This window comes from Alexandromys fortis, unplaced genomic scaffold (genome assembly GCF_014885135.2).
Source record: "Alexandromys fortis isolate MF-2015 unplaced genomic scaffold, M_Fortis_MF-2015_v1.1 scaffold_159, whole genome shotgun sequence".
NCBI classification, from domain to species: Eukaryota; Metazoa; Chordata; class Mammalia; order Rodentia; family Cricetidae; genus Alexandromys; species Alexandromys fortis.
In genome coordinates, this window is record NW_026068031.1 from 318,193 (window position 1) to 333,839 (window position 15,647).

General features: G+C 40.2%; 1 protein-coding gene across 6 annotated transcripts in view; it reads left to right on the forward strand.

The window, feature by feature from the left end:
* Pcnx1 (pecanex 1) overlaps nt 1-15,647 on the forward strand; it is a 142,439-nt gene that overhangs the window by 29,150 nt on the left and 97,642 nt on the right. For all 6 annotated transcript variants that reach the window (XM_050164471.1, XM_050164473.1, XM_050164472.1 and 3 more), the window contains exons 2-3: nt 3,853-4,061; nt 14,469-14,574. In XM_050164471.1, coding sequence (XP_050020428.1) covers nt 3,853-4,061; nt 14,469-14,574 — 315 coding nt within the window. The remainder of the gene's footprint in view (nt 1-3,852; nt 4,062-14,468; nt 14,575-15,647) is intronic.

Here is a 15,647-nt window from a genome sequence, read left to right on the forward strand (position 1 = left end):
AAATTCTTTTGAAGTCTTGATGTCAGTTGTAAGTGATATGCCTGTCATTCTGTTACCCTTAGCCTCACACTACTGGATTGTACCTGCACTGGCTGGAATACCTGTGTATCACTGCACACTAGACAAATCTCAGGGACCACACAACCACCTGATTATCATACTGGAGAAGTAAAACCCACTAGCTTGCCTTCCTTAACTTAGTCCCTTGCAGGGACATCTGAAACAGTGTTCTTAAGACCTACTGTCTGAGGTGTGTGAGGAGCTGCTTGGAGCCCTCATGGTGCCACAGGCCTTTATCTGTGTCCTGGGAGCTGTGACCTTTATGGTTATTTAATGAGGGCCTTGTTTGTCCACCAGTAGATGCCAGCTGCTCTGCCGCCTTTTCATCTCTGCTGTCCACTGCTTGTGGTTTGTCTTTGGCCTTAAATTATGGTAACGCTCATAATAAAATTATATAACTTGAAGATAAAAAGTGTCTTTTTGGAAAAACTGGAACTTTGTGAAGTATTATTTGTAGAACAGAACTATTATAAAGTCAATAGTTACTTTCCAGAAAGATTAAAAATAGAGATTTTAATGTAGAACTTGCTATGTCAAACAATGCATACACATTATACTTTATATATATATATACATACAATATATATATATAATGTTTATATATTTTATATAATGGTTATACTTTAACCATTAGATTAAGCTAAGCTATTATCTTGCCCATTACTTTCTCTCCCAAAGTGCCTGATTTCCCTGGACTTGTTGCAAATTAGAATTCTGAGTGTTTCTGAACACGCTTTCCTTAAAACATAGTATGTATATTCTAATATTCTAATATAATGCAGCAGTCAAGCAGGGAGCTGAGGGGGTAGCATAGAGTGCTTGCTCTGCAAGCTTGAGGACTTCATTTGGAGCCCCAGTGCTCAAGCTGGGAGTGCAACTCCACCAGTGAAGGACGACCACAGAGAAATGAACCCCTGAGCCTTTCGGCCAGTCCATCTATCAGTGAACTCCAGGTTCAGTGAGACACCCTGTCTTGAAAAATAAAGTGGAATGTGACTAAGAAAGTGTGTGCCAGCACACACACACACACACACACACACACACACACACACCCTTCTAATGTGTAATCCATAAAGTAGAAAAAGTTTCAGCTAACTACTTTGCAGTGATTTTGTGTATGTTTGGTTCAGGAATTTGCCCTGGAAAGCAGTATAGTGAATCACACTTGTAGCAAGGTGGATGAACCCGAAGACTGTATGCTAGTGTGGCTGTGCAGCAGCTTTACTGCAGTGCTCTGCAGCACACTGTGTTTGCACTTTGACCCACTTCAGGAGAAGTGCAGCTTACATGGTGTCTGCTTCTGTCCCTGGAAGGTTTGGGACTGACTGTGGGTGGGACTCAGGCACCTGAACCGCAGAATGGAAGGATAGATGAGCACTTTTGTAATCTGAGTGTTTCTGACCTGACACTGTTGCCAGTATGTAAGGTTCTCCTTAAATTTCTTAAGGAAAATTCATTTTCAGTCTTTCTGTGATTAGTATCTTTTCAAAAAGTGAGTTTCTGGTTGTCTTTAAACCCTCACATTTCAATGGGTTTGTTTAAAGAACATTTACACTGTTGTTAGTAGTATTTGGGGTATGAGGACTGACATTATAAAGCTTTGAACTTTGACAATTCAAAATTAAGTACTCTTTCATTTGTTTGTTAACATTTCCATTGGATTTGTTTGACACAGATGCGGGTTATTTCCCTTCTGTCCAGTTAATAGTCAGCCATTTTATCCTTAATGTAGACTGTGGTGGGTTAGGATGGAACTGACCTATTTTATTGACTATGAAGATGGAATTGATGTGTGATCTATGACATTGAAATGGGCATATGACTTTTCTTAATGTTAAGATGTTAAGATAGGTAATCTTGGCTAAATCTTTTATATTCACATACCTTAATATCCTATCAGGAAGTGGAGACATTGAACTAACAGGCCTTCAGGGGTTCTATTTTTGTGCGGAAATGTCAGAAGGAAACAAGCACCACCCAGAACTTTGCAAATTCTCCAAATGGGTGACTGGTCTCTGTCTGTGCTTCTCCGCCTCTCTGTCCCTCCCTATGTCTCTCTCTGCTTATATCTCCTCTCCATCCCGCGTCTGTGTCTTTGTTTGAGAGTGGCCTTTTCTGTTCAGAAGATTATTTGGGGCATTTGTTTTTATAGTGAATATTAGGTTTGTTAAAGATACAAATCAACTAAGAATCTTAAAATGTCCTTTTCTCTGAACATTTTAACCTTCACTTTCCAGAGGTTTACTTTTTGTATCTTGTGGTATCTTAAGATCTCTTTAATTTAAATTGAATTTATAAATTGAACATCTTAAAGTACTTACATAATAAATCTTACAAAATGATCTACATCTGATATTTATTAATTTAAGAAAATAGGTGTTTAAACAAAATCACAAGGCTAAACCAGTTATTTAGAAACATTTTAAATTAGATTCAGCAATTTAACTTTTCAATTATATTAATATGTGTTTTTTTTTAAAAGATTTATTATTTTATGTGTGAGTGCTCTATCTGCATGCATACCTTTATGCCAGACAACATGTGGTTGCTGGGAATTGAACTCAGGATCTCTGGAAGAGCAGCCAGTGCTCTTAACCTCTGAGCCATTTCTCCAGTCCTATGTAGAGTTTCTTAATTCAAGTGTTTCAGAAGCCAAATGTACAACTGTTATTCCCATCCCAACACAAAAACTGGAGTGAGGCTGTGGCCTTTGTCTCCTTTCCTAATTCTCAGTCCACTTCAACAAAACCTACACCACATATTTCTGTTGTGAAGCTTCGGCTTGTCAAGGAAGGCTTTTTCAGTTTCACCGTTTCAGTCTGGGGCTTCCTAAGCTTGTTTGGGGTTCTGCATGGCAGTGGCTAAGGTTGAATCTGATGATAACCCATCAGGTTATCCAGTGCAAGTCCAGGATGCTTGATAAGTTCAGCCTGATAGTTTATGCTCTTTGACAGTGGTGACTGGAACTATGCCTTCCAAGTGGGCCTGGCCCCAAGCCTGCAGCCCTGGTTTTCGGGTTTCAGGTTATTTTATTCTTATATAGAATGGGTCTCCAAGTCTTCAGAATAGGTGACTTATTTCAATTAACCCTTCACTGCCTTATTATTTTCTAAGTTCTTCTGTTCTTTTTAAAATAAAACGAATCTATTTTATGTGTATCAGTGTTTTGCCTGTATGTGCATGCCTGGCCTGGCGTTCATGGAGGCCAGAGCCATCAGATGGCCTGAGGCTAGAGTTATGGATGGCTGTGAGCCTCCATGTGGGTCTAGGAACGTCTGCAAGAGCAACAGGTTCTCTTAATTGCCGCAGCCATCTCTCACAGAGACATCAACAGGGACTGCTCACATATACAGGGTTATGCAATATCTTAGCTGTTCGGTTTGGATTATAAGCGCTGCTCCCCCACTCCCCCGCCCCCAGACTGCGTCAGCACTCTGCAGTAGCAATGTAGTGTGGGCCACACAGGTAATTTTAAATTTTGTAGTAGATATAGTATTAAAACAAGTGAAATTATTTCCAGTAATTTTTAGCCAAGTATAATTCAACTTTTCCTACCTCACTCAGTTTAAGAATTGACATATCATACCTTTTTCACACTTAGTCTTAACTAAGCCACATTTCAGGTGTTCAGTAACCACATGAGTAGCCTCTATTTTGGGTAGTAGAGTCCTTTACCTTTGCAACTTAGTATTATAATTGTTTTGTGTATAACTTCATTATTTTAGGTACAGATTTCTAGAATAAGTAAAATATAAAGTATTCTAAAACACATATATTTCCTTTCTCTTAAAGGCCCTTCCTTCTTCCATGATTATAGTAGCAGTTTATTGTCCCGTGGTAGCTGCTGTTTTCATCGTTCTGAAGATGGTCAACTATCGACTACACAGAGCACTTGATGCTGGAGAAGTTGTAGATAGGCGTACAAATGAGTTCCCAGACCAACGAGCCAAAGCTGAACAAGGCAACTGTTCAACAAGGAGGAAAGACAGCAATGGTCCAAGGTAAGATAAGAGTATGTCTGCACCTGCCTTCTAGATCTAAGTGATGGTGTGTGTTCTGTGTCCTTGTAGATGGGATGGTGTGTGCACAGCTGTATGTTTGCTCTCTGGTCCCTGTAAGGTTTTTAAGCAGCATTAGTCTACCACTGTAGATAGTGACAAGCGCAAGTTACACGTAGAACAGAATGTAACTGGCATGTTTGGAGGATCATCAGTACTCATGGCCTCATCACTGAACAGCTTACAACAGTAATGCTTCTGCATAATGGTCACACCAAAGACCAAGACACAGGAAACACAACTGAAGGAAAGTTACGCATTGTTTATAAATCTCAGCATCACAACAATTTACGCATACAGAAGCCAGACAAGCCAGCACATAACTATAATCCTAGCAGGTGGAGACAGGAAGATCATGTGTTCCAGGCCTCCCTAGTCTTATTCTGCCCCAGGAAAAAGAAAGAAAAAAATGCCCATAATTAAAATGTATATATAGCTTAAGAAAATTTTATATTGTATTTGATATAATCTGCATTTTCCACTTAATCTGTTGTAAATATTTTTCAGTCTTACATTCTTATAAGTACCTCTGTTGCTTAGTTACATTGTAGCATGTTTCCTTGGCGCCACCAGGGCTTTCTGTTTTTGACAGAGGGATCTAATTTATCTATATTGTCAAAAATTTCTTGAGATCTTACGAAGTAGTGCATACCATTAATGTGAATCTAACAGACAGTTCCTGTGTGGACAGGATGTGTGTAAGCTGATTCGGTGCTTAAAGCACTTCTGTGAGGTAGGCACTGCCAGTCACCCCTGAATCACAGCTGTGGAATGAGGTAAGATCACCCAGTAACCTGAGCGCTCAGATGGAGTCTGCTTCGAGCCACGCAGCATAGTATGAGTGATTTCAGGTTGTACTGTAAGGACAGTACAGTAGCAGGGGTCGCATCCATCCAGGCACCCATCTCTGTATGCCTCCCGCTATCAAAAGGCTTAGTTCCTGCCTTTCTCTCAGACCAACGCAGACCAATGCAGCCACCTCATCTGTTTACCGAGCAAGCATTTTACTCTTGTAAAAATTTTGCTCATTTCAGTGATCACAAACTGCCATTATTTTCCTTAGCTTCTTAAAGTTGGGGACCTTGATTTTTCCTACAGACTATTTTCAGCTCTTACATCAGTGTTTGGCACTGATAGTTACTCACTGATTACAAATATTTGAAGTAGTAAAAGTGCTTTTTCTAAGATATTTCTAATGACATACACTGCCTTGTACAGATGTATTGTAATTTAACTTCTATTTTTTTTTTAGATAAATTATTATTTTGCTTATTGTATGTCTGTGCACATGTTCATGCCCGGTGCCTTTGGAGGCCAGAAAGAACTGGAGTCAGAAACCGTTGTCAGCTGCCCTGTGGTGCTGGGAACCAAATCCAGCTTCTCTGCAAGAGCAACCTATGCCCTTGTCTGTGGAGCCATCACTCTAACCCCCTCTTTGTAGCTATTTTAATATTTCAAATTTAAATTTTATTGTGAAAAAGATCACAGTGGCACTCATTTTAAATTATTGTATTTTAATCTTAATTTAACAGAAGTGTAATTATTGAAAAAGCTACATGTTTCTAAGTTCTCAAATGTCACTAAGTTCCCAAGTTTTGTTTTGTTTTGTTTTTGTCATTTTAACCACTATAACCAATAGTTTTTGGCCTCATTTATTTTCTTTTAGTAACAATGAGTATTTAGTATTCTGACAAAAATGTCATTATTGAAGTTTTAGATTACTAATGGGTTAGAAGTTTTTCATGTGTTACTTCTGTTTGTATTAATCTGCTGTCTATTTGCTATTTTTAGTACTGCTTTTTCAGTGTTGGGATTTATTAACGATATTTTAAAATAGACTTTAAGCATGAGAAATGCAAAAAACAAAAACAAAAGCCAGGCCCATGGGAAGGAAGGAAGATATAGCCTAGAGCATGAGTGTGGGCTCCTCTAAGAGAGGGTTGCTGTCAGTGATATTGCCATTAATTTGATGAAGATATATATTTATGGTGTTAGTCCTCTGTGGTCTGTGTCAGATAGTTCCCGCAGCTTTAGCATTTGCCTGTTTGTATTGCCACAGTTTATAGTATGTGTCGATTCATTGTTTATTAGTTTTTCCTTTACTACCAAGTTCTGTATGAATGTCTCCTCAATTATATAAATATTTACTCTGATTTCTTTCTTATTTATTTTTTTTTGATTTTGCTCTTAAATTGTATTCAGTTAGAAAACATCCTAATGTAGTTTAGATTTGTTTGTTCCATCCATTAAATAATAAATCCATTAAATAAAAATATTTTCTTTCCCAGCAAGTTGAAATGCCTTTTTTCCTTGCTGTTGTTTTCATCTCACGTAGTGACTCCCTAGCCTGGCTGCCTGGAAGCCCGGAAGCTCACGTCCTCTGTCTCCAGAGTGGTGTAGCATTCGCCCATCACCACCACTCAGCCTTCTTTGTATAGTGTAGATCCGTAGTGACTTAAAACCTAATGCAATGTATGTGAGCTGTGCAGGTAATTGCAGTGTTTAGGACCAATAAAAAGAACATCCATACATGATTAGTGTAGATGTTAATGTTTTTCTTTTTCTGAATACTTTTGATCCACACACAGCTGCCTAAATCCCTGGGTTCACAGCTTGCAGATGTGGAGGCCAAGTTTATCTCTGCCAGGTTCTGTGCTCTCTTTTCTGCCTCGGTTCTTTTTTCCATGTCTGTGTGTGTGTATGTCTATGTATGTATATGTGTACACATATATATGTATGTATATAATTGCAGTCCTATAACAGGCTCACTGTTTAGTACTATGAGTCGTCCTCAGTGGTTTCCACCCCTCAGTATTACTTGGCCATTCTCATGTGCTTATTTAACTTTTCTGGTGAGATGTGTACTTGCTTATTCTCCCCAAAATTTTTCATTGGAATTTTGATGATTGTATTACGTTTGAAGAAACTAAATCTTTCAAATAGGTAATTTTCAAGAATGTAGTAGAGACTTTACTTATTTTTATCTATTTATTATATAAAATTTTATAAACTTAAAAAAGAGTTGTGCATATTTCTTTAGCTTATTACTTCCATATAAAAGGAAGATGGGCTTGAGGGCCATTAGCGCAACACATGAAGTGTGCATTCTGGAAACAGAATGTTTGAAGCCATACTCCCACAGGTTAGCAGCAGAGCACAGACTGCACTAATCTGGGGTTTGCATTATTTCTAATCGTGTGGTCTTGGCAAAGTTACCTGAGCTCGTCAGGTGATGAGGCCAGTGGAAGTCTCATTCCATAAGCTCATTATAAAGAATAAGCGAGTTAGTCTGTGTGCAGCACCAGGGACTGCCCTGGCAGAGGGAACTGCTCTATAATTGCTCTGGTTGTCTCTGCTTATGCGTGGTATGTGTTAGTGCTTCTGTTGAGTTTCCTTTTTTCTTTTTCTTTCTTTCTTTCTTTTTTTTTTCAAGACAGCTGTAGTTGTCCTGATCTTGTAGACCAGGCTGGCCTCAAACTCACAGAGATCTGTCTGCCTCTGCCTCCCGAGTGCTGGGATTAAAGGAGTGCGCCACCACCTCCCAGCTTCATGTTTACATTTTCTTTTATTTTAAAGAACTTATTGTGAAAATGTGTATGTCAAAGAGTGTACCAAATATAAGGATAATTGGGAGCCATAATTTAATATTCAGCTCAGTATGCAATCCCTCACCACACAGCTTAGGACAGAGCATTGTCCAGCTGTGGAGAAGCTCATGCATCATTTCCCATTTCATTCATGTGGTCAGGACTGAACATTTGCTGGACTTTTTGGTTTCATGCCATGATCCTTACGGATGTCCTAAATGTATTTATTATTTATTTTGTGTACTTTGGGCTCTGCCGTATTTCTCTCTGAGGGGAATTTTTTGCACAGGAAGTTTACTTATGTTAATGTTTGTAACTTTATTTATTCACGTTCACCAGCAAACAATCTATACTCTAGGGAGAGAATATGGCCTAGTCATTCCACTGGTGGCCATTCAGATTATTTCCAACTTTCTCCTCTGATAACATTATTGAATATCTTCTGGTACACTTATGCAAGTGGTTCTTAGGGCATCTCTGAGTTCATCTTATTAGGTAATTCCAAGCTGTTTGCCAAAATGATTTCTGTCGATTAGTTTTCAAAGTCCTTATTGTTCCCTATCTACATGAACATTTGGTAATGGTGAAAATTTAACTTTTAGCCAGACACAGTGGCTCACACCTGCAGTCCCAGCACTTGGGAGGTTGGGGCAGGATTACTGTGACTCTGAGATCAACTTGGCTGCAGAGGAAACCTTATCTCAAAAGACAAGCAGCACTTTGCCATTCAGCAGTCTAACTGTGCTTCACTGTGACTCCAGTTGGGCCCTGATTGCTGCTGAGGTTGAACATGACGTTGGCAGCAGTTAGCTTCCTTTTCTTTCCTTTGCCCATTTGTGACGTGGGAAGCTGTCTTTCTTGTTGATTTGTTGTTTGTCTATTTATGCCATTGTTTTATTACTTATGTATGTTAAGGCATCTCTGAGTTTGCATTTTTCTTTCCTTAAGTTTTCTTAGGGTTGTTAATACTTTTGTTGTTGGCTTGAGATTGGCTCTCAAGTCATACAGGCCAGCCTTAAACTGAAGTAGCTGAAGATGGCCTTCAACTCTTGATTCTTTTGCCTCCAACTCAAGGTGTTGTACTATGACGCTTGGCTCAGTTACCATGCTTCTTAAAGTTGATGTGTCTTTTGGATATTGTTGGTCTGGGAATTGAATCCAGGATCTGGGGAATGCAGGCAGATTCTCTACCAGCTGAACTATATCTCTAATCCTTTCTTGGATTTAATAAAACAAAACTTAGCCTTTTTAGTAAGTGACATTTTTCTGTCTTCTAAAAGTATTCCCTATACAGTCATCTGATATTCTTCTATGTTTTTTAAAACTTTGTTATTTTATTTTTGTATTTGAATTTTATATGAAATTACTTTAGTCAGTAGTGTCATGTAAGGGGTCAGACTTAATCTTTGTTCCAGTGTTGTTTGACTGACTCTTGGCTGGCAGCCACTGTGTTCTCTCTGTTAGAAATGAACTCTGCACACAGTGGTGTGTTCCCGGCTGTCCTTTCTGCTGCTGCTCCAGTTGTCTGTGCCTCAGTCTCCTCATTACAGAAACTCTGTGCCCGGCTCTTGGTAGCCTCCTTCCCGCTCAGGAGTACTGTAGTCATCTTGGTTGGGCTTTGATCTTTGATACAGACAAAGATCTTTGGCCTTTTTTATTGGAATTGCTTTGAAAATATAGATTCTCTTTTTGAGTGTATTTATCTGTAGTATTAAACTTTCCTTTATTTATTTTATTTTTCAAAATTCCATTTATCATTTTTCCATTAAAAAATAATTTATTATTTTTGTTTTCTGCCTGAAAAATTTAAAAATTTTGCTGTCTCCCCCCCAAATGTAGCAGTTTTTGTTTTATCTAGAAATCTTATTAAACTTGCCTGTCAGTGATGCACTTCGTGTAATTTCTTGATTTCCTGTGTGACATTTTATTTTTACCTTTGTGATTAGAGCAGCAGTGAGCATGGCTGAGCAAGGATCTGTGAAGTAGACTGTTGAGTCCTTTGGGCATAGCCACGGAACTGTGTAGTTGGGCCATAGGGTAGATTTAGGTTTAGTTTTCTGAGGATTCTCCATCTTTTTAAAACTTGCCTGTTGAAATTTCTGCTGTAGGCTTTTGTTTTTACATCTCCTCTTCACTCTCCCACTTGTCTCACATTCTGTTCTGAGGGACAGAACAATCAGGACTCCATAGAGTTCCTATGTAGGCCACCGTGCTTGGTTCCTTAGGGCAGTAGTTTACTGCATGAGTAAGTAACTCTTGGAGCCATGTGGATTTTCAGTGCCCTCGCTTATGTGATACAGTAGTTCAAAAACCCTTAAATCTTTACCTTAAAGAGTTAGATTCTTTAATGCCTGTATTGTATATTTAAAGTATGAGTAGAAATTAATCATTGAATTTAAAGATTTGGATGCTAGTATTCTGGAGACTTGCATTTTCTGTTTCTATAAACCAAACCTCCATTTAATCTTTTTGTTTGTTTGTTTTGTTTCGATTTGGTTTTTGTGAGACAGGGTTTCTCTGTAGCTTTGATTCCTGTCCTAGAACTAGCTCTTGTAGACCAGGCTGGCCTTGAACTCACAGGTTCAAGTGCTGGGATTAAAGGCCCAAGTGCTGGGATTAAAGGCGTGCACCACTACCGCCCAGCCATTTAACCTTTATGAAACTAGATTTTAGGCTAAGGTTTCTGAGAGAGATCTACTCTGCTTAGAGACTTTTTTTTTTTTTAAAAATCTACTTCTATTTTTATAAGCATCATTAGAATCTAGATTACAATTGTAGAGTTAGCAATATAAGGGTGTTACAGTGTTTCTGACCAAAGCCTGAGTGTCAGCAGTTGATATGATAGTAATAATCCGAAACCTAGTTTGTGATTGGCTCCCCTGTAATTCATGGTAGACTTCTGCTTCTCTGCCTTTCCTTGTACCTGGTTTGTGTTTGGTTTTGTTAACAGATGGGAAATTAAGGCATAAAGGTAGAGATTCCCTGAACTTGACATTGCTTGCTGCAGTGAATCCCTTTGCCTCTGTAAGAATTGTAAACTGCTGAACTCTACAGGCGTGTGTTGAGCACACCTTGCTACACCTGGCCAGTCTCACTCCTAAGGAACACTGTACCTCACCGGTCTGTGTCAGACTGTATTCAAGCCACAATTTAGGGTTGTTGAGACGAGAGAATGATAGTTATTTCATTAGAGGATGTTTAAAATAAAGGAGGCATTCTTTCTTTGCCTTTTAGCTTTGTCCTTTTTGTTTCTTGAACGTTTCCTTTCTCACCCTCACATTGACTAGGGACCAGTGTTTGGTCTGGGTCATTGCTTCTCATCTGGGAGTAATGCTGGCCCTGGGTGTCTGGCAATTCTAGGAGACTCTCCAGTTTTCACAACAGGGTATGCTGCTGGCATCAGTTGAGGGAGGGTAAGGACCAGAACGGCTGCCAGCCATTGTGCACAGCCAGTCCCTCGCAGCCAGTGTCGACAGGGATGGCGTGAAGAAGCCTGCCCTAAGTAATAGTGAATAGTTGGCATTTGGGGACAGAAGAACCGTGTCTGTTGTTGAAGGACAGGACAGTTTATTAGAAAGTGTGTGTGGCTTAATATTTTATAGACCTGGTGTTCAAACACTCATGCACCAAGTGTATGGCAAATAAAGAGCAGATTTGTCCACACACTGTAACTTCCTACGTCACCAGGTTAGCTTGTTCACTTGGAGATCTTCTGCTAGAGTTTACCTCTGTAATATTTTACTTTTTCATATGTAAAACAAGGATAGAAACATTTACAAATTTTAGGGAGGATTTCATCAGGAACTAAAAAAATAATTATTTCTAAAACTGGGATAGACTCATTTACATTATGACTGCTTGGATTTTTTTTTTTAATCAGAAATGGTATATGAAAGTAAGTAAGATAGTTTTGCCTCTGGCTGAAGAAGCAAATATCTGTCCATACAGTGGAGTGTTGTTTGGCCACAAGTATAAGTGAAGAGTTGTATGTTACAATGTTATGTCAAGAGGAGGAAGCCATTCATTATGTGCGCCACACTTCCTATTTCTGTTGATATGAAATGCCCCAGGTGGGCACATCTGCAGACCAAAAAGTGGGTCAGTGTTTACCTGGTGCAGGAGAATGGAAAAGACAGAGAGAAACAAGAGGTGTTTGCTTATGAGGTGATGAATGATGATGGTTTCATAACTTTATGAATGTCTAGAAATACTGAGTTATAAAGTTTAAGTGGATGGGTTCTGTGGTATGTGATGAAGGTAATATATGTACACATACATGTATAGACATACAAAACAAGAGGAGAGCTTCCATCCTTCCTCTGGTATTGAGTGTTTATTTTCTTAGTCTTCATTTTGCCCTGCGTCTTTTGTTTGCTGTGGGTCTGACTGAGAGGGTGCATTTTAATGACATTACTGGGCATTTCTGTGATGAGAGTCGCTACATTATATACTCTTAAGTTCTTGGTGTAGACTTTAGAGCTGGTATGAGTTAATACAGAACAGCTAACAACCTGGAACACATATATTCCCTCTCCTCACACAGGAGTTAGTGTACTGAATTAGCCGTGAACTTGGTGTCTAGTTTCTAGGATGCTGTATTTATGTAGATGTATAACATATTAGAAAGTTCTTAGTGGCCCAAACTCCTTAAGCAAACCAGGAACACTGCCTTTAGTAAGAGAAGGAACATAAAGCAGACTGCTGCTCTAGTAACTTGTAAAGATGCGCTGCCAAGGGAGTTCCCTTCTGATGGCAGAGACGCCATCCAGACACTTAAGGGCTCCTCACAATACTAGAGAATCTGCCTGTGGGGGCGTCTTCAGGTGTCTCACCTCATGACGCTGTTCCCCATTTTGGTATCCAGATTCTGATTTTTCAGTCAATTGCTGCTGCTGCTGCTGCTGCTGCTGCTGCTGCTGCTGCTGCTGCTGCTTGTTTTTAACTTGAGAGGGAGGACCTCACCATGGAGCTCTAGCTGGCCTGGAATTTGATATGTGAACCATGCTGGTCTTGAACTCAGATAGGCCTGCTGCTGCTCCCTGAGTGCTGGGAATAAAAGGTGACCACCACCATTCTGGCCTCAGTGTCTGCAATAGCTCCAGGCTTTAAAGTCATAGCTTCAAGACTACCAGGTACGTGGACCAGAGAGATGACTCAGCAGCTGAGAACACTAGCAGCTCTTCCAGAAGACCTGAGTCTGGTTCCTAGCACCCAAGTGGCAGCTCACCATCATCTGTAACTCCAGTTCCAGGTGATACAGTGCCCTTCTCCTGTCTCTCCGGACACCAGGTGCACACATGGTGCACAGACACACACACAGGTACATTCACACACATAAAATGAAGACTAAAATAAAAATGGGCAGGCACAGAGAAATATATTTCAACTATGGGACATTTCTGGCCTGACCCATACTAGTTTGAACTGGACTAATGTGCCTTCTCTAGAACTAGTTCGGTGGCCACAACTGGGCTGTTTCGATCGCCTTTGGTGGGCAGAGCTCATGGGTTGGAGTCAATGTAATCTAAACCTTGTGAGAGTTTGGGGTGAGGAAATTAGAGCGCTAAAAAAACGTTTTGATCACCAACGTTTTTGGCTACCCAGGGATTAGATACTGGCTGGCAGGGTTTTAAACTTGAACAAGTAAACAGCTTCCAATAAAAACAGGTTGCTTTAAGAGTTGTGTTCTTGAGGAAACATAGACCACGTTAAGATTTTGAAATTTGTTAGTTTTTTTTCACCTAAGTTTTGCTATTATTTCTAATTAGTATATTGGGTATCATCAGCTCTTTGAATCTATTACCTTACCCTTTGATTTTCTAAGACCTGCTGTTAACCACTTTTTATCATTGGAATTCTAGCTCAGCAAACAAATCTTTGTTTTTTATTTTGTTTTGGTTTTAGGTTTTTTTGTTTTTGTTTTTTTGCTGTAGCGTCTCTTTGTCCTGAAACTGTTCTGAAACTCACTGTGTAGACCAGGCTGGCCTCTAATTCACAGACATCTGCTTGCCTCTGTCTCCAAAGTGCTGGATCAAAGGTGTGCACCACTATACCGGGCAACAAACATAAATTTAAATGCACAGGCTTCTAATTCTTTACAGCAACTAGATCACAGGTACTTTTTCTTTACTTACAAAACACAGCTGAGCAGTTCACCCAGGATGAGTCTTCCCTGGTGTGTCTGTCTGTGTTACACAGTCACATGTGTCTCTGAGACATCAGCTCACGGGTTATCTGATTGCTTTCAGTTGGCCTCTTTGGCTTGCTCTTGAGAAACAAAAGGCAGTAACTTCTTTGCAAGAGTGGTTTTATGGCATGTGTCATCAATTATTTACTTTCTGTAATTAAGGACAGTTTCTTCTCACCGAGCTTTATGTGGACAGCTTGAGATAGGAATTGTGAGTTCCTCCAAACAGTGTTGTGGTTCTTAGATAGTTCCAACTTTCAGATTTGCAAACTAGTCCTCATTCTTTGTTTTACTCTTTGAGGAAAACAAACAAACAAACAAAAAAACAAGACCCCTGTCAGGCCCAGTGGAGCATGCCTTAATAGCACTTGGGAGGGAGGAGAAGGTAGATCCCTGTGAGTTTGAGGTCAGCCTGGTTTACAGAATAGGTTTTAGGGCAGATAGAACTAGTAGAGACCCTGCTGCAAAAAAACAACAAGAGAATAAGAAACAGAACCTCTTGGTTTTACAGAGAACAAGATGGAACCCCACAAAGGAGGTTCATAGTTAATGATAGTTGTTCTCTTTCTCTTGCAGTGATCCCGGTGGAGGGATTGAGATGTCAGAATTCATTCGAGAGGCCACACCTCCGGTTGGTTGCAGTTCAAGAAATTCTTATGCTGGTCTGGACCCAAGCAACCAGGTAGGAATGTGTTGCTGTGTTGTGCCCGGTTCCCTTCTCCTGGCGGTGGGGCTGCTGGTTGTTCTCCTACTTTGAGCTATCAGTTCGTGGCTCGCTCTCTGAGGATCATTTTTGATTGATGTTTACTATTTGTTTTTATTTTTTAATTTGATTTGTATGGTGTTTTGCCATGAATGTACCTGTCGAGACATGAGGAGCACATCAGATCCCTTGATGGTTGTATGCCACACACAGTGTGGTGCTGGGTACCAAACTCAAGTCTCATGGAAGAGCAGAGGACCTTCCTGAGCCATCCCTCTGGTCACCAATTGGAATTTCTTCGTCGTTGTGGTTTTGTTTTCGAGACAGGATTTCTCCATAGCTTTGGAGTCTGTCCTGGAACTCCCTCTGTAGACCAGACTGGCCTTGAACTCAGAGATGCCTGTCTCTGCCTCCCAAGTGCTGGGATTAAAGGCGTGTGCCACCACTGCCAGTCAACTAATTGTTCTTCCTTACTAGCTTTTTCACAGCACTAATACATGTTTGCTGAATGTGTACCACATGCTCTGCTGTATTTACTTTTGATGAAGCAGCTGTAAATGCCATAGGACTCTAGCTCACCTGCTCCATCTTCCCTACCTTTCCATGTCCATATTGGAAACTGAGTGGCTAAAAAATAAAAATGACATACCCCAAATCTCAGTCTTGTAAATGCTAATGGTAAAGTGAGAAGTAGAATGTAAGTCTGCTTCTGACAGTTGTAGTGTATTTCTGTTGTGTAACTTTTATTCTTGGAATGTAACTCTGAAAGTGTTTCCATAGACAAGGGGGTAGCCTGTTGCATGTCTGACCTCAGCTCTGCTCGTCTGCTCTCACTTGTTTTGAGCAGGTGCTGCTCCAGGCCAGGCCTTTCCCGCCTGCTTTCTCAGCAGATCACTGGAGCGAAGGGGGAACTTTTCACAGAAGAACTTTACCCCATTGTGGGGTTTCGGGGTCACTGTGTCAGTCCTTCTATCATGAAAGGGAGGCAGCCGATTTCCACCAGGGGCTAGCTCCAGGGCCCTTCTTGTCACGTTCATAGCTCGTGATTGAAA